General features: G+C 39.2%; 1 protein-coding gene across 5 annotated transcripts in view; it reads left to right on the top strand.

Moving 5' to 3' along the window:
* Nucleotides 1-25026, top strand: part of LOC124605663 (DNA repair and recombination protein RAD54B-like) — a 336958-nt gene that overhangs the window by 288041 nt on the left and 23891 nt on the right. For 4 of the 5 annotated variants that reach the window (XM_047137502.1, XM_047137503.1, XM_047137501.1 and 1 more), the window contains 2 exons: nucleotides 4654-4780; nucleotides 13637-13870. In XM_047137502.1, coding sequence (XP_046993458.1) covers nucleotides 4654-4780; nucleotides 13637-13870 — 361 coding nt within the window. Of the gene's footprint in view, nucleotides 1-4653; nucleotides 4781-13636; nucleotides 13871-25026 lie in introns of those variants that run through there. The other variant, XR_006978669.1, reaches the window with a different exon arrangement.

Below are 25026 nucleotides of genomic sequence, written 5' to 3'. Positions count from 1 at the left end.
GGGTAACCATAAGAGTGCTCCTGCTGTCTTGTGAAATTACACCTGAGACCGTAACTCCAGGTGTAGGTCCAGTGCATCTGGCACGCATGGAGGTTGGCTGCAGGCCATCAACTGGCCTCCTTCCAACCAACACATGCCCATCACTGGCACCTAGGCAGAAACATCTTTCACCAGAAAACATAACATACCTCCACCCTGCCCTCAAGTGAGATCTGTAGTGCCACCTGCTGCTCAGATTGCTGCTGCATATGCAGTTTGATGGGCTTCAAGGTGGTCTTCCCTCTTGGTAGTGCCACGAGGCCATCCACAGCTCAGTCTTCTTGTGACTGTACATTCTTGTGATGACTGCTGACAGCAGTCATGTACATTGCCTGCGTCCCAGCCAAGTCTTTCTGCAGTATCGTGGATGAAACATCCAATTTATTGTTGTCTTATTATGTTCAAACTCAGTGAGGTGTTGATAATGGTGTCTTTGTTGTCTTAAAGGTATTTTAGAGTAACATCAACTCATGATGTTCTATTTCAAAGGTAACTAATGCTCATGACTGTTACAGCACATATTCAAAGCAAACCTGATTTGCATCCTCATAGTGGCACTGCTAGCACCACTCTTATGTGACTGGTGTGAAACATCATCTTTCAACTATAGAAACAGACCTACCAACTTTTGTTTATGTTGCACAACTCCTTCTTAGTGTGTCAATTTTTTTTCCTTCAGTGTACTAAGAAAACCAAAAGAAAATTGGGTCAAACAATAGAAAATCCCAGATGGAATGTAATAATATTATGGAAAGGAAAGTTGCTACTCACCACATAGCGGAGATGCTGCGTTGCACATAGGCACAACAAAAAGACTGTCACAAAAAGAAAATTAGTTTAGTTTTATCTCCGTTGTTAACACTTAACGATACCACAAAGGCAACTGCTAATTACATTGTATTTCTTTCAGTGTATTCTTCCTGTATAAAAAATTTCAGGGCAGATTTTGACATATCAGATTGGATAGTTCTTTTTTAAGACCAAGTACAAATTGTCACTTTACAGTAAGAAGAGCTCTCAGCATAAGAAGTTGCCCACCGAATTAGTTTACACCAACTGATGTAATTTTAACATTCATTTGGTATCATAAGACATAAAACATGGATCTGCTTTTTATTGGTCATCTATGTTCAACAACACCAGCTGATGTCCCTTAGCTACAAATTATTTCTCATCGGTACCCTGAGGAGGAGGCAGCAGGAAGGGCTGTGTTGACCTGACAGTACACAGCCATCTGCATACGAAGGCTTTGGCATTCTTTTATGAACAACAATGTAGCCCCTCTCTCCACCCTCCTTTTCCTCACCCCATCACTGATGTGTAACCAGGGGACAAAGGGGGACCTGAATTGACTCTGGATCACTGGTATGTGGTGCTCTTTACTGAAGAGAGTAGGATTTGTTTCACACCTGATGTTTGTTATAGAAGATTATGGAGGCACCCCAATGTTTGACACTGTTGTTTGTATTATTTATGTGAAATGGACTAGAAATCAACACTAGTGTGCTTGCCAGAAGTTACAAGGCCTGGAGAAAAACTTGCGTTGTAGTGGCCACAGTTGAGGATATTAGGATAAGTGCAAACATTAGTTTGGAGCAGCAACAGAAATGTAGTATACAATAAAGCAGTTATCTAGGAGATAGTGGGTAGTAAGTGTATCTCTGTTTTTCAGCACTGATGCAGTTAACGGTTTGAAGGCAGCTAGACTTATAGCCTTAGGTGGTAAAATTGAAATACTTTAATAGAAGACTCAAATGTGATCAAAGTTTGCTAACAATTATATAAGTATCTTAAATTAATCATATACAGTTGATATTCCTGAAACATATTGAGTTCCACCTTTATCATAGGGAGATGTACTACGGTAGTCCATGCAGCTGTGGTAGCCATAGCACCAGTGTGATGCAATGGATGGTGGATCTACCTAGTAAGCAGGAGCCCTGAGTTCGAATCCCAGCACTGGTACAAATTTTAATTCATTGCTTCAGCCTACACTGTTATCTTATATAATAGTGCATGGGGAAAAACTCCCGTCTTTAAAGGATTGATTTGGAAACCTCCAAGCTTTATAATAAAAGCTAACAGTAAAGTGTAGAAAGTGAGGCACATAAAATATTCAAAGCAAACTACTGGACGCATTGCATGTATAGAATTATCAACAAGACAGACAAGTTAGTGTGACCAATACTGCTGCCAATAAAGTTGAAGAAATTGGTAAGGAACATTAGGAGACTATATCTAGTAAAAGAATCTATGGGATTCATATTTTATTCAAGACAGTTATGAGTTCTTCAAATTGCCACCTCGAGTAGAGAAATGACAAATAAAAAAAAGTGGAAAGTGAGTAGAAGTCATGCAACAATTTTGAAGCAGAATAGTTTGGAGACACCTCATGGAAGTTTTCAAATTTCTAAATCATTAGATTTCAAAATTTGCAGTTAGCTCTGTGCAACTTTCACTGTCTTGGAGCTCAGGGATGAGTGCCAGCAAAAGTAAGGTGAAAGGATTGCATTCATGGTTAGCATATTATGCTTGAGAGACTTGTATTTATTTATAGCAACAGAGGGAGGATTTGTTTCTTGTAATTAGCTTTTTAGGTGATGTTGCTTGACAAAAATAGGAAATGTATTTTGGTTAATGACCTGTCATCTGTTAAATTACCAGATGCCGAGTTTGTCTTATTTACAGATGATGCAAACATTGCAATAAATAGTAAATCAAATATAAATTTAGAAAGGGCAGCTAATAAAATTTTTACTGACATTAGTAAACAAAATAAATAAATAAATAAATAGTAAGTGGTTCATAGCCAATTCACTGTCATTAAACTTTGAAAAGACCCACTATATGCAGTTCAGAACTTCCAAGAGATTTCCTTCTAGTGTGTGTATAAAATATGATGACATGGAAATAGTAGAAGTTAAGAGTGTGAAATTCTTGGGATTACAACTTGATAATAAATTCAGTTGGGAGCGACATACTAACGAACTGCTAAAGCGCCTAAACAAGTCTGTGTTTGCAATGCGAATGATGTCAGACATAGGAGATATAAATATAAAAAAACTGGCATATTTTACTTATTTTCACTCCATTATGTCATATGGTATCATATTTTGGGGTAACTCCACAAACCAAGAAAAAATTTTTAGAATACAGAAGTGTATAATAAGAGTAACGTGTAGTGTAAATCCAAGAACATCATGTTGAAACCTATTCAAAGAATTGGGCATACTGATCACAGCTTCTCAGTGTATTTATTCCTTAATGAAGTTTGTTGTAAATAATACACCTCTTTTTCCAACTAACTGCTTAGTACACAGTATCAATACTAGGAATAAGAACAATATACATAAAGATTTAAAATCACTTACTCTTGCCCAAAAAGGAGTCCAGTATTCAGCAGCGCATATTTTCAGTAAGTTACCAGCAACAATTAAGAGTTTAGTTTCAGACAAGACACAATTTAAACATAATTTAAAAGAATTTTTGGTGGCCAACTCCTTCTATTCCATCCATGAATTTCTTAAAAAGTGCAGCAGACCATTTTAATGAAAATTTATTATACTTTAATTTTTGACAATACTTGGTTGTAACAGCCAACTAACTACCTACTGTGTGAATGGTGGATGTATGGAAAGCAGATGTAAGTCTTAAGTCTGTAAATAGTGGAAGTTTAATTTTAAATCTTGTACATAATTTGACTGTTCTTAACTGAGGGTCATTGAAATGAATAATTTACTTCAATTTTTGACAATACTTGGTTGTAATAGCCAAGTAACTAGCTACTGTGTGAATGATGGATTTAATGAAAGCAAATGTAAGTATTAAACCTGTAACTATTAGAAGTTTAATTTTGATTCATGTACATAATTTTACTGTTTGTTGACTGAGGATCATTAAAATTAATGAAACTCAAGCTTTTCTAATTACATTTTTGTAATGTGTTTATCCGACATGTTCCGCACCCTGGAGGATCCCCTCTTTTGTGGGTCTATGGAATGAATAAGTAATCTAATCTGAGCTAACTAATGTAATGTCACAGCTTTCTGTCACCAATTTCAATGTCATTTATTAAATAAATAAGCATGTGTTTGAATTATATTCGCGGAGGTTTTTCTGCCTGTGATTTGAAGTGTTCTCAAGGTGTCCAAGTAACTTTATACCACTCAGATAAATGTTAAAGATGTGAATCTTGTTGTGAAAAAAGGATGACAATTTGTTGAGAGAAATGAAGAGGTGATTACAAGATATGATCAAGTATGGACAATGTATTGTTAAGGTTTGTGAAAATTTGCATTACATGTCACTTGTAAGTCTCCCCATATACTTGTAGTGGGTTATTGTTGTTGGTGTTGTTGTTGTAGTATCCAGTGAAAAACATGCCTAGATTTACCATGCATTCTGAACCAAGTGCAATGGCAAGAGATAATTTTGTAATAAATAAAAAAGTTCAACATGTAAATTAATTGATAACACTTACAGATTATACACTTTTTCTCATGCCACATGTTGTTGTAGAGGTAGATGTTTGTCAGTGTGTGTGCTTTATATTATGTTATGGTGAATATACATTCGTCTCTCACTATACCATCCTTTTCTTTTTTCTTTTCTTAGGCTGCTTTCCGTGGGTACAATAGAAGAAAAAATCTTCCAACGCCAAATAAGCAAGACTGATCTAAGTGGTACAGTTGTAGATCCACAGAACAATAGTACCATTCGCCTGTCTAAAGAAGAACTTAAGGTTTGTGTTAATATTCATATCATTGTATGTCATTATCAAAATAAGTTTTTATTTATCACTTGAGTCATGATTGTTGTCCTCCTTCACTCTACTTCTACCCTTTGCCTCCTCATTTCCCCAGGGCAATATTTCATATAGCAGCCTTCTTTGCTGCTGTAAACAATAACTCCTCTGAGATCATCAAGGAATGGATCTACACTCATCAAAATGGGAGGAATAGGTGGGCAAGTCATATGTGAAAATTTTGAAAACAAATCATAACCAATATGAAAAGCCAAGCCCTGAATTTGTGGTATAATAGTTACTTTGTTCAAATAATTTTTACTGGCATTCTTCTTGAAATCAGAGTACTGGCATTGTGTGCAGAACATTGTGCTACATGTATTAATTCTTCTACATACCACTGAATATTTCTGGTCACTTGCCATGCCAAATGGAAGGCAGTTGTATTGGCACAATCTGAATGCTGTATTTTAGTATCACAAAGTTTTATTTATTCCTTATCTAAGGGTACCTGTAGTGGTGCCCCAGTGATAAACTACTAGTCACCAGATAGTTTTGCCAATAGTTATTCTTGGCATGGTACTGGAAATGCACGTATATAAGATTACACAATGTCACTTTCAAATTGCCACATATATCCATTGCAGAACTTGCTTTATTTGTAATCACCATGCACACAACTCATTGGCTAGAAGAAACTGGCATGGTGTTCTTTTAGTTGTGTAGTTGGTCTCACTTTTCTTTCACATCTTCTCTCCAGAGAAAGAAATGAGGCGAGCCCTGCAAAAGCAAGGAGGAGCTGACACTTGTTGCATTATGTGCAGGGAAAATGTTTTTTACATTCTAGAACAGGTTCAAGCATGGGTACATATTCTTTTTATGATGAGTCAAAGTCAGAAAATGGAGTGTAAACAAGATAGGTTGACTCAGTTTTTGGTTTGGAACCTGAAAACTGTAAAAGGTGTAACCCAAATAAACCACTTAAAATTTTTTCCACGACTTGGGTTTCTGTGGGCTTAGATCCAAGGGCATCATAAATGAGTAAGTCTCATAAAACTAAAAGAAAAATTAACTTTGAAATAAAAGCAAAATAATAATCAAAATAACCCAAGGCAGTTGTGAAAGTACACATCTTTGTATCTATGACATCAAAATTTGCTGCACAATAATATGTTCCTCTGCTGCATGCATTGTACTATACTTGGATCTTCTTTGGCAAGCTGTTCACCAGATGGGTGAAATATTGCTGCTGAAGCGCGCTGAAACTTTCAACTGGTCCCAAGTGCATCCTTTTGAGTTCATATCAGCAGATTGTGCAGGCTGTGCAGTCCAGTTGAGTAATTTTTGAGAACATTTCTCATGGAGAACAGCAGGTTTTCTTAGTATTTTAAAATGAACATAAACAGTCTCGACTGCAAGAAACTTTTTTTTTTTTTGTTACTACTGATTTTGGTCAGTTACTGACCACCTTCAGTCCTCATACCATGTTGAAAGGTGGCGGCAGGCATTACAAACTCCATGAGCGTCAGTGTGGTGAGCAGTTGACATTTGTGGAGTTGGCAGCGCCCGCTCTGTTCACCACTACCACCTACCAATATGATATAATGTGTGAAGATGGTCAGTAACTGACCAAAACTGGTAACCATAAAAATAAAGTTTTCTTGTGCTGAAGACTGTTTATTTTTATTTTATTTTTTGTTTTTTAAAAAACTAGTTCAGTCCTGTCTCATGGAGGCAGATGGATGGATGGATGGATATGGTGTTATGGGCGCTCAACAGTGTAGTCTTTAGCGCCCGATGGAGGCAGATGTTGATAGGATGGGCATGATGTGCATTATTATCTTGAAAGATGATCCTATTGCTGAAATATTGACTTAAGGTTGGACAATCCATTGGAGGATCCTGTCCCAGTACTGCATAGTACTCATATTATTTTTAATAATGATGACAGGCATATGTATATGATACTGGTCCGAAACATGACTGACCCACCTCCTTGCAGAATGCATTTCTGAGATGTGCATTGATATCTGGTCACTTCCATGCTCTTCTATGATGATCAAAAGGCGCCAGGCAAATCTTGCCCTCCTTGGTGAAAAGAACCTGATGCTATTGATTCAGATACCATATTCCAGATGTTCCACTTTCACAAACCAGGGTGTTGAGGAATTTGTACCATTGTTTACAATGGACACCTAGAAGCCAGATTGTTCGTGCAAGTAGTTGTGTAGAGTCAAAGTCGATGAAGTTCTCCCAGCTGCCTCTGAAAAGGCAGTATGCAGTACTGTTGCATTTTCCTTGGTTTATTGTAACTCATAAGAGATCATCAGTTGGGTTTGGTTCACGAGTGATCGCTGCAAGATACATACTGAAATGCAGTTTTATTTTCATAACCATTACACAGGTGGCTGTACATAGTGGCTTCATGTGGTGAGAGTAGTACTGAGACAGACTACTCACTGTAGAAAAGCACAAATGATTAAGTAATGAGGGTGGTGTGAAACATATTTGAGTAGTTTGTATTTCAAGTCAGTGGAAATGCTGCCCCATGAATCATTAAATTCCTACTAACATTCTTATACATGATAGACATGGTGATATGGCAATTACTGGGAACTGTCCATTATTGTATATGACCAATTGCCTGTGTGTTCTTTGCATTGGTAGACAGTTGATGACTTTACTTTTTTTTACCGTTGATTAAAAATAATTGTGCTCCTATATCGGTCTGAAAGTATGTTGGAATATTGTTCAGTGATAGTTTCAGTATCAGTGTGCTTGGTGCTTGTTTGGACATAGGAATGAACCACACTGTGACTGAACTGCCGGTGTGTGCTATGGTCAGCTCTGATACACTACTGCCAATGGTGAAATGTTGCTGGCAATTTCTACAAATCGGTTCTTGCTAACATTCAGGACATAACTAGGGCACCTGTGAATATTGTTGTGAATATTCTTCCTTAATACTACTTGTTAATAATGACACTAAGGAGGAGTGGCTGCTTGGTTTCTTTGACAGTGTTACTTGTCTCAGAATCATATATTTCACAAGTGCTATGGCAGAAAATGACAATGACTGATTACACATCAGTTGCATGATCGTACACACACCATTTTTATTGTATTTTAGCTATATCTGTGGTATTGGTAGTTTATAATCCCGTGGATATTGCATATGATTGCTATTGCTAGGACATTCTCCAAAGATAGTCCAATAATGTGAAGGTGTTTGTTAAATCTCTGCATCAGTGAATGACTACATCCCTTTTGAGGGAAGCGGCATGTGATTCATGGCATTGCTCATATGGTATTTAGTTTTTTCCCACTGTCCCCATAAAAGGTGAGTCCTTCTCAACCTGGGGTTTGAGTGACCTGACCCTCTTCTATATCCTTCTCCAACCACCTCACTTTCTTCCCTGAGGCAGGGACTAATAGCATCAAAAGCTAGAAGTAGTTACTTCACTTTTTAATGTGTCTAGCAGCAATATTAGGCATTCGTCTTCTGAGCATAATTGATGGCCACCCATTGCATTTCTTTGTAATATTATAATTTGAAATCTTGCCTTATTATCATAGCATGATGAATATATTTGTATGTGACATCCAAGTTCCTTGCCATTGCAATTTTTTCAGTAGATAATCTACAAAAGGTATCCAGTTACTGTGTTCAGAATCTGTAATAATGTCACTAGGTATGATCTCTCTCTCTCTTTTTGCAGTGATAAATGTCACCACCATTGACAGTGTTGTATTCCAGTTAGAAAATAAGACTTTAAGTTATTCACTTCCATTTACAGCCATCTTTCTCTTCTAAATACTGTGTGATCATTATCTTCATTAATTAGTGAGATTAATTTCTAGACCTTACCATTGATGCTCATGAAGTTAATTATGCAAGCATGCTGAAAAGGAAAGCCTCCAAAATTTTTGTGTGAAAACTCTTAAAAGTTTTCAGATAAAACAAACGTTATTAACATTTTACATCTTTATTCTTTGTATCTAAGTACTTGCAACCCTCTGCTGATAGAGGGCTCTGAATTTTGTGTGTGTGTGTGTGTGTGTGTGTGTGTGTGTGTGTGTGTGTGAGAGAGAGAGAGTGTGTCAGTCATAACTACATCGGTGCATGACAATCAGTGTGCTATAATCCGGATGTGACTCACTCACTCCTTCGGCATGACAATGCCAGACCACACCTTAGCTCTGGAACATGTGCGACAATCCTATGATTTGGGTTCACTATCATTGATCATTCTCCACCATGTCCCCAACAGATTTTTATCTGTTTCCAAAACTCAAAAGAACTGCTTAGAGGGCTTTGCTGTAATAGTGATGAAACAGTGCAAGCAGGGGCGAGGTTATGGCTCTGTCAACAAAGTCAGACATTCTACAGTGATGGTATCAACAAACTGGTCTCTCTTTGGGAAAAATGTGTTCATCATCAGGATGACTATGTTGAGAAATAAATATGTAGACATGAAGAATGAAGATGTAGAAGGTTAATAAAGTTTGCTTTATTTAAAAAGCTTTATATATAAGAAATTCAGTGACATTACTTTTCAGGGCACCCCCTTATAATATCATTTTAATATTTTCTATTTGTGATATGCAAGAACGAATCGCTGTATCCTACAACTAGTATGTGTGAGTGTAACTGTGCCGAATGTGGTGCTGCTGTGCTTGTGCACTTGAGTCGGCCGACAATTGTACCTGCCCAAGCCTGCCTGCAGGAGGCGTGCACACACACGGTCTCCACTGCACCATCTGCGTCTGTGACTCATGCCCATGTGTGGGTGGAACAGCACTGATTGACTCTCTGTATGTTATTCTAGTTTGTATTGTGCACATCAGTTGTGATGTGTCTTGTGTAGTCCCAAGAGGCTGTTATCATTATAATTCAGAGGTTATGAATAAACTATATTTTTGTGACTTGGATCAGTTTTGCGTAATACTTGGTTACTACACAGTTGAATCCCATCCTCGTTGCCAGTTCTGTAATAACCAAGTAATACACAAAACTGATCCAAGACACAAAAATATAACTTTATTCATAACCTCTGGTCGATAGCGAAAATAGCCTCTCGGGACTCCACAAGACACAACATAATTGATGAGCATGGTACAAACTAGAATAACACAGAGAAAGTCAGTCAGTGCTGTTCTGTGCGTCAGTCACAGTCAGATGGTGTGGAGGAGACCGTGCCTCGCACACACCTCCCACAGGTGGCATCTACATCTACTTGGTTACTCTGCAGTTCACACTTAAGCGCCTGGCAAAGGGTTCATCGAACCATTTTCATACTACTTCTCTACTCTCGAATGGAGTGTGGGAAAAAGGAACACCTGAATCTTTCCGTTCAAGCTCTGATTTCTCTTATTTTATTATGATGATCATTTCTTCCTACATAGGAGGGTGTCAACAAAATATTTACGCATTCGGAAGAGAAAGTTGATAATTGAAATTTCGTAAATAGATCTCGCCGCAAAGAAAACCGCCTTTGTTTTAGTGACTGTCACCCCAACTCGCAGATCATATCAGTGACACTCTCACCCCTATTGCACGATAACACAGAATTAGCCACCCTTCTTTGCACTTTTTTGATGTCCTGCATCAATCCAACTGGTAAGGATCCCATACCACAAGGCAATATTCCAGCAGAGGACAGACAAGTGTAATGTGGGCTGTCTCTTTAGTGGGTTTGTCGCATCTTCTAAGTGTTTTGTCAACAAAGCGCCGTCTTTGTTTCGCCTTCTCCACAATATTATCTATGTGGTCTTTCCAATTTAAGTTGCTCGTTTGTAATTCCTAGGATTTAGTCGAATTGACAGCCCTTAGATTTGTGCGATTTATCGTATACCCAAAATTTATTGGATTTCTTTTAGTTCCCATGTGGATTATCTCGCACTTTTTTTTGTTTAGCGCCAATTGCCACTTTTCGCACCATATAGAAATTCTCTCTAGATCATTTTGTAATTGGAATTGATTGTCTAATGATTTTACGAGATGGTAAATTTCAGCGGAGGCTGCTCAGATTATCACCTAGATCATTTATATAAATGAGGAACAGCAGATGGAATTGATCGTCTGATGATTTTACTAGATGGTAAATTACAGCATCATCTGCAAACAATCTAAGGGGGCTGCTCAGATTATCACCTAGATCATTTATATAAATCAGAGGCCTATGACACTACCTTGCGGAACGCCAGATATCACTTCTGTTCTATTCGATGATTTACTGTCTATCACTACGAACTTTGACCTCTCTGAGAAGAAATCACGAATCCAGTCACACAACTGAGATGATACTCCATATGCACGCAATTTGATTGATAGTGGATTGTGAGGAACGGTATCAAAAGTCTTCTGGAAATCTAGGAATATGGTATCGATCTGAGATCTCTTGTCGACAGCACTCATTACTTCATAGGAATAAAGAGCTAGCTGTGTTGCACAAGAACGATATTTTCTGAATCCATGTAGGTTATGTATTAATAAGTCATTTTCTTCAAGGTGATTCATAATGTTCGAGTACAGTATATGCTCCAAAATCCTACTGCAAATTGAGGTCAGTAATATGGGTCTGTAATTCAATGGATTACTCCCATTTCCTTTCTTGAATATTGGTGTGACCTGTGCTACTTTACAGTCTTTAGGAACAGACCTTTCGTCAATTGAGCAGTTGTATATGATTGCTAAGAACGGCGCTATTGTGTCTGCATACTCTGAGAGGAACCTGATTGATATACCATCTGGAGCGAAAGATTTGCCTTTCTTAAGTGATTTGAGTTGTTTCACAACACCTAAGATATCTACTTTATGTGGCCTCCAGTGGCCGGGAATCTGCATCCATGACCACTCCAGATTCTGCTGAACTTCCAGTTTAAACCCTCTTTTTGAATCCAAACCAGAGGACCTCAATTGGTTCTGAGAACAATACTGTAAATCAAGAGATGTGCTTCCACATTACATATGAACTTAGCTGTCTTCATTACTGAAGCACGCTATGTAAAGGAATTGAGGATTGCCTGTCAATCCAGGCAGCAAATGTTATGCATGATGACATGAGTCATAATTTGCCAGTGTACTCACTATCCATTGGCAGAACTGTTTCCATATATCAAAAGGGACCCCATGGGGAACACAGTAGTGCACAAGAGACTTCTTACCTGAAATGCCAACTATTTCACTGAAGTATTCTACTGCCTGCCTACTGATGGAACTGATACTTAGTACTGTACTCATCCTCTATACTTACCCAGACCTCTCCAGAGGATCTGTTCGATGCCCATGTTATCTCCAATTTATTCTCAACAGCAGATAGCACCTCATAACTGTTGTTCAGGTGAAAGGGGGCAACTTCATGGCCAATACCCTCATTTGCATTTCGCCCAGAGATTTGTGACACAGCTACAGCCTGCCATTCAACTTTGGGTGAAGACATACAACTCAGACGCAACATCAGTGAGGCCAGGTGATACTTGAGGTATCAGAAGTGCCACAGACTTTGATACTTTGTTCAAGGTTTCACTTTGCTACTGCAGTCCAAGACAGCAGCCTCAAGCCTGTAGCCCACAGCCAATGCAGTTTTTTGTTGTTTCCAGAAAGTGACCAATTCCACCGGCATCTACACACAAAATGTACAGCCCCTGTCAACGTTTCACTACGTAAAACATATATAATCATATGAAATGAAGTACTAACCCAAGTGACTGAATATTACCAGATGATCACAGTGTGAGAGCTATGATGAGATCAGATGACATGGCTGTTACACAGGAGATGACACAAAACTTTCCTGTAAAACAGTGCAAACTGCAGTAAATTTCATAATTTTAATTTTTTCTTTATTTTCATTATTTTCTTCTTATAAATATACCATAAGTACCATAAGTGTAGCTAAAAGATAAATGCTGGCAATAGTGTCATACCAAATAGTAAAAATATCTGAATTACGCTTTTTGGCTCATTATAATCAATGCCTCAATATGCAGTCACTTTGTTCTATTGTTATCTTTAATTATTTCCGTCTTCCTTGTTATTTGGAGGAAAAAAAAAAAAAACACAACACTTGATTAATAAATAATATCTGAAGGTAAATAAATCTCTTTGCTAACATTATCTACTAGATAATTGGTAGAATTATTTGTATATTGATTATAAAGTTTTTTGTTAACTATATGTACAGAGTGACTTTTCGATGTGTACAGAAAATCAAATGATGTACAGGTAATGCTGCAAGGAATTGAAAAGTTAAGTTCTGTTTTCACGCAAACCAATTTTTACAAAGCTATTGCTATTTATCTGTAGCCCATAACCTACTGGTTGTAAAAATAAAAATAAAAACTAAATAGTTCATTCATGAAATGATCAGATTTTAGAGATTTCATGGAGCTGCTTTGTCTAGAAAAAGCACATTGGGTCCAAAATACAAAAAAAAAGTTTCAGTTAGTGAACAAGTGAACACTTGTGAAACTTATTGTAGGTACTTCCTTCAGGTTTTGCCAGATAAGTTAGTGAAGTTTATGAACAAATTTGGCATACGTTTACTTGCATATAGCCACTACATATCGTCAACATGAGCCTGGAAATCTTCTGTGTAGTTATTTTTTTCCCCACATTTGCACATAGCAACCTGTTTTGGTCACAGGTAATTTCTGAATACTGTTTCTGCAAACAAAAGCCTTTGATATTAATTCTTTATGTAACCATCAAAAAATCTGGGGAGAGGGAGAGGAATTTTTATCTGCAAATTATTTGTACTTTCTGTAAGTGAAGTTTCTGTAGACATAGAAAAGTCACCGCATGTTGATGTGGTTCACTTCTAGTAGTTCTAATACACATTTTTCCTCCAGGACCTACTGTCATATGATGAAAATGAAATCTGTCTCACTCATAAGTTATTGGAATGTACATGTGACATAAATGGCCAACCACGTGAGCAATTTGAGACCTGCAGATCTGAAGTAGACAATAGACCATCACAGCTGGGTTCTGTTCAGTTAAATTCCACACACCCTCACCAACGCATGAATCAGCTGCTTCATTGGGAACACCATAGAGCACCATTCAGATCAGGCTTCCTAGAGGTAGGAATTTAAATGTACTGTACACAGTTTTCATCATGTTTTATATGTTTTATATTAATGTTATAAACAGTTTCCAATTTTAAAGTGCAAAAGAAATTAAGAAATTCTTTTCTCATTCTTTACATTATGTATCCAAAAGTCCCTCAACATTTCATTTGTCGTGCTCTGTGTGACATCAGGCTATACTTCCAAGGGTGTGTAAGTCTAAGAACGATGCATAAAGTTCATCGGTCTGTTTTCTGTCAGAATGAAACAAAAAAGAATAGTTCTGTCAGTCCATGAGAGTGATTCCATAGGAATTACATGTCCAAAAAGTTGTTTGTGATGTTATTGTGAGATAGAACACATGTTGACAATAAGCATTGTTTTTAATTGTTGTTCTGCTGGTAAGAAGACTAATCACAAGAAAGAATGTACAATATTGTGTAGAGCAACCAAAGATGCTGTTATTGATCTGTGTAACATTTGAAGAAGATTGGTGAAGAGAGAAGTCATAGTACATGATATGGTTCTCAGATAATCATATCTGTATTTGACAGATGCTTGTGAAGCTATTTATTAGAGTGTGTTCTCATGATGGTAAAATTCAGAGGATTTGGAGATCTGTTGTGATTTTTTTCTGCTTTTAGTTCGGAACACTACTTTTGGCCAATAGTAAAATGAATGCAGGTTCTTATGAAATATTTTAGACAATAATACGCTTAGTGAACCACGAAAAAAATTGAAATTGGTTGTTTTTCTATATCATCATGCTAATATTTCAATCTGCAAAGCAAAGAAATGGTTAGTGATGTACCAGAACTATGCAAAATATTTAATAATCACTTCATATAAATTGTTAACAAGTTAAATCAAAATTTTATTGGTACAAGTTAATATGTAAAACACTTCAAAGCTGGTGTTCTGAGACACCTACGTCACGTGGAGCTATAGGAAACAAGAAGAGATGAAACTGAATCAGTTATTATCTCATTAAAAAGTAAAGACTCTTGTTGGTAAGATGAAATTTCAAGTAGGATTATGAAGATCAGTGCATCTATGTTAGTTCTGCATTTCGTTACCGGCATAATATACCTTACAGGTGTGGCCACTTTCCTTACAGATTGAAATACTTATTAGTGAAGCCACTTTATGAAAAGTTTGAATGGGTGAACATAGACAATTACCAGCCAATGCCTTTGCTTTCAGTGTTTTCTAAATATTTTGATAAAGTAATATATAAGAGAGTAATGGCACATCTCAGTACAAATAGTTTGCTGCCAGATTCTCAGTCAGGTTTCTAGAACGGTGTATTCACAGAAAATACTATTTATTCTTTTGAGCATGAGGCATTAATAAGAGTAAGTGGTAGGTTGAGGACAGTCGGAATTTTCTTTGAATTAACAAAAGCATTTTATTATGTAGATAATAAAATATTATGCATAAGTCGTAACATTATGGGATTTTATGATCAAGTGGAAAGCAGAAGCTTGTCATTCAGTCTCATCAAACAGGGAAGAGAACGTAATATAAATGATGTAGCTAATAGGGTAGTCATTAACACCATAACATGGCTTTCAGATAACAGATTAACACTTAACTTGAACAAAATGTAATGCATAAAGTTTTGGACATGGAACTCTTGTGAAAATGAAATTTTAATTTCCAAAGACGGTCAGACAGTCAGAGAAGTTGACCATTTTAAATTCTTAGAGCTGTGAATGTAGATGGAAGGCTATCATGAGAGTATCACATTAAACATCTAATGCAGAAACTGAATGCTACTACCTTCACCATAGGAATTATCTTCACTGCCTCTGGTACTGAAGCACAAAACCTCGTTTACTTTGCTTCCTTTCATTCTATTATTTTGTATTATGTTATTTTTGTGACAACACTCTGCACTCATCAAGAATATTTTTAGCTCAGAAATAAGCAGTCAAACTTACCTGCAGTGTTAGTTCTCAAACTTCGTGTAGGCCATTGTTCAGATGCCTAAGTATTCTAACTCTGCTGTTCTTGTCCATGTATTCATTTTGTCGTGGGTTTTGTTGTGCAGAATATTGACTAATTCAACAGAAACAGCAACATTCATTCAAAGAACACTAGATGGGAAGATGATATATCCTTGGATAACACTTTCTTAAGCATTGCACAGAAAGGTACACATCGTTCAGCATGTTTTATTTTGAATAGGTTTCCAGTAGAACTGAAGAAATTGATTGATAAACCCCATATTCTAAAATCCAAGTGGAAATGTCTCCTTGTGACACACTACTTCTATTATGCATAGGAGTTTCTCACAGTAGTTGATAACTTTTCTCTGTAATTTGTTATTTATGCAGGTATTCTCTGTTTTTTGTGTTTTATTAATTCTTCAGTTTTTTGTTTATAAATTTTCTAATTTGCATTCTGTAAACTACAAACTGATTCATTCAGTGACCAATTAGCTTTGGCTGAAGTGGTCCCGCAGAACATGATAAATAAATGTTTAAATAAATGACTGTTCCATCATGGCTAGAAACTTGTAATGGTAGGGTATGGCCCACACAAACTACGTAAGCTACAGCGCATGCGTGTTGAGCTAGATTTTCAATATTCTTGTTGAGTTAGATTTTCGATATTCTTGTGCTCTCTTTGTGCAAACTATTAGCCTTAGAGAAGAAGTTAATAGAACCATTTTTTGCATGAAATTTAATGTAGTGTAATTTTGTACTGTGACACGTTTCCCTGGAGGGTGTGGTTTTTGAGTTATTCAAGAAAAATGTACAAAAGTGATGTTAAATATGTTCTGTCTTGGACACCATTCAGAATAGGCACATGTCCATATTAAGGTTTTTGTTCAGAATCACCTTTCAAAGTATGTACCTTTCCTTCTACTCACTGTGTATTCAGTGGATTTTTGTTTATTGTTCTGTCTCATATAACAGTATCAGTTGTTTCGTGTAGATAGATTTTTATGTACCATACATATACAGCCCGTCTTGGTATTGATAAAATTACCAGCATAAAATAACAGTGTTATACGAGACAGAATAACAATTTAAAAAAAATTGCTAACGATAGCATAGAAAGGGAAGAAATATCTTCAACTAACGCAAAAATAAACAAACTAAGTCCTGGGTAAGGTGGAATTTCTTTCTGATTTTGTGTATCTCACAAAGTGTATGGAAGCTGCAACCAGTCCTCCCATTGCAGGTTTGATTTATTAAGATATATCTTAACCACATTTGATGCCAAGGACCTACATGGCTTGACCAGACAGGAGAAGAATGAAAAGAGGCTGTTTAAACTATTCCCACAACCTAAGTGGTTAAACAAAGATCAACACTCACTGAAATAAACAACATCACACATTATGGTGGTCACTTCAGCAAAAAAGTAATGGCAGCCTTGATCAGATCCATAACATGAGGACTGATCAAAGATCAGAAATAATACCAGAACAAAGCCATTATACAAGAATGAAGGTATTGTTGTAAAACACCACAAGAGTACATTCTAAAAATGTCACCATTTGTTGTGTAGAAATCTGTAGAAGGTATTAGTACTGGACACCTTCACTGGAGATGAAGTCGTAAGCCAGGCAAACAACTTATTAAAAATCAGCAACATTGGAGATTACACATTGCTGTAGAAAAGCACAACACAGTTATTGCAAAGTAGAAGTTACTAGCAACCCATGCCTGCTTCATACAGGTGATACTAAGTATCTACAGCTGGACAACTTGTCTTGCATAGCAGACCTTCCCCAAGAATAAGTCTGTTTGTTAATGGAAACCATATCAAGTTCCTGAAATTATGCTTTACACATAGACAGAAAAACCAGGTTGGGGGCTTTTATCTTGTAATATATATAGATGTGATGGAAACTTCCAGAATAGAACATAGAATTGTTGGAAAAGTAGAAAACTTTTAGTGTGACTAAAATTTAGTGTTTAATTAAGCAAAGTAATAGAAAACTTGAAAATATTCACTTTCATATGACAGTGCTGTTCTCAATATATGTAAAAGCATAGTACATATGTGTGAATGACCCTTATGTCTAAAATCTTCATGCTGTTTTTGGCGTCAGGCATTTAGATATTTGGTGTTACTTTGTCTACATCTACATCTACATTGATACTCCGCAAGCCACCCAACGGTGTGTGGCGGAGGGCACTTTACGTGCCACTGTCATTACCTCCCTTTCCTGTTCCAGTCGCGTATGGTTCGCGGGAAGAACGACTGTCTGAAAGCCTCCGTGCGCGCTCTAATCTCTCTAATTTTACATTCGTGATCTCCTCGGGAAGTATAAGTAGGGGGAAGCAATATATTCGATACCTCATCCAGAAACGCACCCTCTCAAAACCTGGCGAGCAAGCTACACCGCGATGCAGAGCGCCTCTCTTGCAGAGTCTGCCACTTGAGTTTATTAAACATCTCCGTAACGCTATCACGGTTACCAAATAACCCAGTGACGAAACGCGCCGCTCTTCTTTGGATCTTCTCTATCTCCTCCGTCAACCCGACCTGGTACGGATCCCACACTGATGAGCAATACTCAAGTATAGGTCGAACGAGTGTTTTGTAAGCCACCTCCTTTGTTGATGGACTACATTTTCTAAGCACTCTCCCAATGAATCTCAACCTGGTACCCGCCTTACCAACAATTAGTTTTATATGATCATTCCACTTCAAATCGTTCCGTACGCATACTCCCAGATATTTTACAGAAGTAACTGCTACCAGTGTTTGTTCCGCTATCATATAATCATACAATAAAGGATCCTTCTTTCTATGTATTCGCAATACATTACATTTGTCTATGTTAAGGGTCAGTTGCCACTCCCTGCACCAAGTGCCTATCCGCTGCAGATCTTCCTGTATTTCGCTACAATTTTCTAATGCAGCAACTTCTCTGTATACTACAGCATCATCCGCGAAAAGCCGCATGGAACTTCCGACACTATCTACTAAGTCATTTATATATATTGTGAAAAGCAATGGTCCCATAACACTCCCCTGTGGCACGCCAGAGGTTACTATAACGTCTGTAGACGTCTCTCCATTGATAACAACATGCTGTGTTCTGTTTGCTAAAAACTCTTCAATCCAGCCACACAGCTGGTCTGATATTCCGTAGGCTCTTACTTTGTTTATCAGGCGACAGTGCGGAACTGTATCGAACGCCTTCCGGAAGTCAAGAAAAATAGCATCTACCTGGGAGCCTGTATCTAATATTTTCTGAGTCTCATGAACAAATAAGGCGAGTTGGGTCTCACACGATCGCTGTTTCCGGAATCCATGTTGATTCCTACATAGTAGATTCTGGGTTTCCAGAAATGACATGATACGCGAGCAAAAAACATGTTCTAAAATTCTACAAGAGATCGACGTAAGAGATATAGGTCTATAGTTTTGCGCATCTGCTCGACGACCCTTCTTGAAGACTGGGACTATCTGTGCTCTTTTCCAATCATTTGGAACCCTCCGTTCCTCTAGAGACTTGCGGTACACGGCTGTTAGAAGGGGGGCAAGTTCTTTCGCGTACTCTGTGTAGAATCGAATTGGTATCCCGTCAGGTCCAGTGGACTTTCCTCTATTGAGTGATTCCAGTTGCTTTTCTATTCCTTGGACACTTATTTCAATGTCAGCCATTTTTTCGTTTGTGCGAGGATTTAGATAAGGAACTGCAGTGCGGTCTTCCTCTGTGAAACAGCTTTGGAAAAAGGTGTTTAGTATTTCAGCTTTACGTGTGTCATCCTCTGTTTCAATGCCATCATCATCCCGTAGTGTCTGGATATGCTGTTTCGAGCCACTTACTGATTTAACGTAAGACCAGAACTTCCTAGGATTTTCTGTCAAGTCGGTACATAGAATTTTACTTTCGAATTCAATGAACGCTTCACGCATAGCCCTCCTTACGCTAACTTTGACATCGTTTAGCTTCTGTTTGTCTGAGAGGTTTTGGCAGCGTTTAAACTTGGAGTTTGTGAAAAAGGATTCTGACTAACCAATTCTGATGTCATGTTTTATGAAGTATCCTGGTAATCACCCAAGCTGGGTAAAGGTTGCTCAGTCAATGTTGTGGATGACAGGAGGGGCAGTGCAAATGGAGATAATATGACAGCAGTGGTGTTTGCAGTTGATTTAATACTGTGGGGAAATGGGAGGAGGAGGAGAGGTACAAGAAAGGCTAAATATATGGGAACAAGTGGTGGAATGATGCAAAGAAGTGTGAAGTGATAGTCACAACAAGGAATAAAAAGAGAGAAGCAATGGATATCTGAACATGTATTACAAGGCAAGCACGAAAAAAAGTGAAAAGTTTCAAGTATGTGGGGAGAACAACAGAAGACAGTGGGAGGAATGCTATGACATTAGTGAAAGGGGAAAGCAAATCCATGGACATTTGCTGTAGTATCTACAGTCTTTTATTGACAAGAACAACACACAAATATAAACAGCAGCAGTGAGCCAAGAACCAGAATCACACAAGCATGAAAGAACACTAACTGAAGAATACAAGTTCAGGTCAAATCTGATCACGAGTAATGTTCAGCCTACAATTAAATGTAAATGTCCAAGTCTCAGAGTGAAACCTCTGCTTGACATGGCTGAAGCACAAGTGAGCAAGACCACACTGGTGGTGTATAGGTGGAACACTCATCTGGCATCAGGGGCTGTCATCGCGTGATGCAGGTGCCCCTATATTGCCTTCTCAGGGGTGGCACCAACTGAGAATGTTGCGAACATGGTGGCAGCATATGGTGGCACACAACCACATCCCTCGCCTCCTCCGGGGAGCTGGTGCAGCAGGCATTGGTGAATGAAAGTGGAGGACAAACCATGTGGGCTCGTCGACGACGGGCTGTCATGGCCAAGGAGGCCAGATGGTCCACCTAGATGACCCAACTGTAGTGGCCATATGTCAATATCAGCTGAAAGTCAATGGTACTCATCACCACTGGCTCGTCTGCAACCATTATTGTTTTGAGACTGGGGGCCAGTTGTCTCTGGCCCATCAGGGCATACAACTCGAAGGGGCCCAAATGGTAGCAAGCCATGCACAGTAAAGACCCCGCAGATGGTGATGATGCAGGAGATGTGGTGTTGGTAGTGATGGAAAGAGGTTGAAACGATGGGGAATGGGCCGCTCAGTGCTCCTGCTGAAGGGTGGCATCTAGGCAGCTGCCATCAGACACCGGTATCCTGACATCACTGTCGTCCAAAAGCACATCAACCAGGGCACACCCGTAGTGCCAGGTGCCATGTGCCAAGTGTGGGGCTACACTCACAGGAGTGTTCCTCACTGACAGCTGCAGACGGGGTGTTTTAGGACCACACTGAGGATGCAGCTGGTTCTGGTACGCAAAAGAGGGGCAACCCCGCTGGCATTCACCATGAGCTTCCGCTGACTATAACATTGCACACACCATTATCGGCGCCCACTCAGGTTGCCGACCCAAAGTACATGCCCAGATTTGGTTGCCTGGAGCATAATTCAACTGACACTAACACACATCAGGTCATGGTGTGAAGCAGAGCATATGAAGCAACATCTGGAGCTGATCGTCATGGAGGATTCTGCTGGGCTGTGGCCATTCAGCAGGGTGGTCCTGTAGGTGCTGAGAAACAGAGGCAATGCTGAGTCTGCTCATGAATCAGCCATACATTTAACTGAGTCTTAAATGTACACACCATACACTCCGCCTCCCCATTCGAGTGCAGGTACAATGTTTCAGAAGTAAGGTTTATAATACGATTGTGGGTACAGAAAGTCTGGATCAGTGCCGAAGTGATCTGTGGCCCATTATCAGAGACAATTGTCTGGAGCAGCCCTTCGATCATGGAAACCTAAGTGAGAGCCTGTAGAGTAGCTTCTGCCATGGTAGAATGCAGGCGCATGACATAAGGATAACTGGACAGTACATCAACTGTCATGAACCACATGGTGTTACAGAAAGTGTCTGCAAAGTCAATCTGGGTGTGGTCCCACTGCTGTCTGGACTTGGGCCATGTAGCACAAGTCCTCACAAACAATCTTCTCAATTTCAGAATCAATGCCAGGCCAGTAGACAAATCGCCGTGCAAGGACCTTGAGGCATGTCATGTTCCAGTGCCCATGGTATAGGAGACTGAGTATGCAAGGGACAATGACACGAGGTTGTCTGTGTCGGTGTTGAGGAGAATTGCGCCATTGTTGACTGCCAGCTGATGATGGAGGAGGAAATAATTGTAGAGCAGACCAGACACCTTGGCAGGCAAATGCTCATGCCAGCCACCACATACAAACTGCGTCACCTGATAGAGCACAGGATTTGACAGGTGGCCTGGACTATCCAATACACCATCACTGGAAGTCAATCCACCACTTGCTGCAAATGATCATTGATTTGAAAACAGACAACTCAGCCTTGTTGAAGGCTGGGTCAGGTCCCATTGGCAAGTGCAAAAACCACAGCCACATTTGTATGCTGTGCTGTCAATCTATAGTGACTCTCATAGTGACACACACTCCAAAACAAAGCTCAATGCTGGAGACCAATCCTGCCACAAAGGTGCGAACAAGAGCCAAAAAATGCCACATGCGGCTTATGATCGGTGATGAGATGAAATTTGTTGCCATAGTTGAAGATGTAGAACTTTCAGGCTGCATACATAATGGCCAAAGCCTCCTTTTTGATTTCAGAATAATTGTGTTATGCAGCTGTCAACATCTTTGAGACATACATGATAGGCTGTTCTGAACTGTCAGCATTTTCCTGAACCAAGACTGTCCCAAATCTGGTGTAAAAGTGCCAACTTGGACCAGTGAATTGAGTAGCGACTTTATGCTGCTCTGTCACAGTCCTTCAACCAAATGAAAGGAGCAACCTTTTTTACACAGGTTGTTGAGTAGATGCATGATATCCATCACACTGTGGAGAAATTTTAAATAACAAGTTACTTTACTCAGAAACGACTGGAGTTCCTTCAGGTTGTGTGACTGAGTGAGGTGGTGCTGTTATTAGCACACTGGACCCACATTTGGAACGATGATAGTTCAATCCCATGCGCAGACATCCTGATTTAGGTTTTCTGTGAGTTCCCTAAATCACTTGGCAAATGCTGAGATTGTTCCTTTGAAAGGGCATGGCTGACTTCCTTACTCACTCTTCCCTAATCCTATGGGACCCATGACATCGCTCTTTGGTCCCCTCCCCCAAATCAACCAACCAGGTTCCGTGGTAGAGAATGGTTGGAAATCTCTGCCACATGCTGTTCCATAGATTTGATGCCATGATTCAAAATAAGGTGATCCAGGTATTCGACTTCCCTGTGAAAAAATTTCAGCATTTGCAGATTGCACTTCCAACAACTCCAAGACCACCACTTGCAGCTTAGTAAACATATACAAAGGTTAGTGAGATGTTCCTGCTGTGAGCGACCAGTGACAATGATGTCATCTAGATAGTTTGTGCAGCGTTGGACATTTTGTGTGAGGTGTTCTAAGGATCTGAAAAATGGCAGGGGCAGTTGCAATGCCGAAAGGCAGGCATGTATAATGGTATAATTGAAGAGAGTGTTAATGACGTTGATTTATTTGGAGGTAGAATTGAGACAAGACCTCAGCTACACCTTCCCCAAGTCAACTGTTAAACAACACTCATCACCACCCAGCTTCACGAGAATTTCGGTGGTTCGTGGAATGTGGTAGAAATCGACTATTGATTGGGCGTTAATCGTGGACTTAAAATCCCAGCACAAATGAAGCACCCCTGTAGGCTTATGAATTGCCACCAGATGCATAGCCTACTGGCTATAATGAACTGGTTCAGTGATTCCCATGTCTTGCAATCCATCCAATTTGACCTTGACATCTGGTCGCAGGACAGAAGGGGTAGATAAACATGACAAAACGTAGGAATGGCTGTAGGTTTAAGCATTATATGAGCCTTGTTGTCCTCTGCAGTGTGTAGTCGAGGCAAAAACAGAGACCTGAACTTGTGCCAGAGCTCATCCAATATCTGGAACAGAATGCAGAGGGAAACAAGAAACATAGAATCCTGAACGTGAAACATGAATGTGTCGAGATCAGAAATGTTTTCTGATGTTGCATTGTCACTCCCAAAAACGTGATCGCCCTCATGACAAGCTGATACACAATGTTGATCATCAACTGCATGAACAACTGTCCAAACAACGATCAATTTAGGAAAGAGCTGGTCCATCCAAGTGGTGGTGGGTTTCAAGATTCACGAGGGACCCAATGGCCCTGTTATCAACCTGCAAACAGAATGGCTATAGCTTAATGCACAGCGTAATATAAATCTTGCAGGGAATGCTGAGTTGCTGGCCATGCGCTGCCAGAACACTACAGACATCTGTAAACTCCACATCCATGACCGAGGACAGCTGCGTGGGCAGCTAAGGCAAGCAGCTGCTGTATGGCCGTGTTTATGACAGGCCATGCACTGTGCCTGCCAGTGGGGACAGTGACTATGGCCCTTCCCATGGAAACAATCAGGACACAAGGGGAACCTGTATTGGAAGATGGCCACTGTCCAACAGCGAATGGCCGGAATCCGATGAGCATGACCAGGTTGAATAATGCTGTTGCTGTGGAACTGTATGCACAAACATGATCTCCATGACATCCTCAAACTGTTCCCTTGCAGCCTGAGACAATTCAAATGCCTAAGTTATAGCCAAAACCACCTCTACTATCAGATCTTCGAACTACAAAGCCTTTCAACATACCTCGCTCTTCAGAGCAGAACAGACAGTGACATTGCATGTTGGAGTGTATGTATAGGAATGTTGACAACAAGCACAAATAAATTTGCACTTCCTACTTAAACTGTGGAGGTCAGCCAAACACATCTGATAGGACTGGTGTTGTTTCTTTTGGCATCTGTGGAACTCCATCCAGGAAGTAATTACATGGGTTTGCTTCAGGTAATAAACACTGAGCAACTCACACATTTCAGAAAATGACAATGTCACTGGCTGCTTCAACATGCAAGTTTTTGAAGCAAATGAAATTTTTCAGGCTAAATCCAAGATGATGATAAAAGACTTTTGGAAAGACGGGTACACTACCTGGAACACTGTGAGATATAGCTGTAAACATCACGTGAGAGTCGCCATCGTCTTTTGCCTTTTCGAACGATGGAAATGATGGGGTTGCTGGTTGGTGTTCCAAGAGCGGT

This window comes from Schistocerca americana, chromosome 3, assembly GCF_021461395.2.
Source record: "Schistocerca americana isolate TAMUIC-IGC-003095 chromosome 3, iqSchAmer2.1, whole genome shotgun sequence".
Classification (NCBI taxonomy): domain Eukaryota; kingdom Metazoa; phylum Arthropoda; class Insecta; order Orthoptera; family Acrididae; genus Schistocerca; species Schistocerca americana.
Note: the sequence above shows the minus strand (reverse complement) of the source record. Positions and strands in the feature narration are given on the sequence as shown.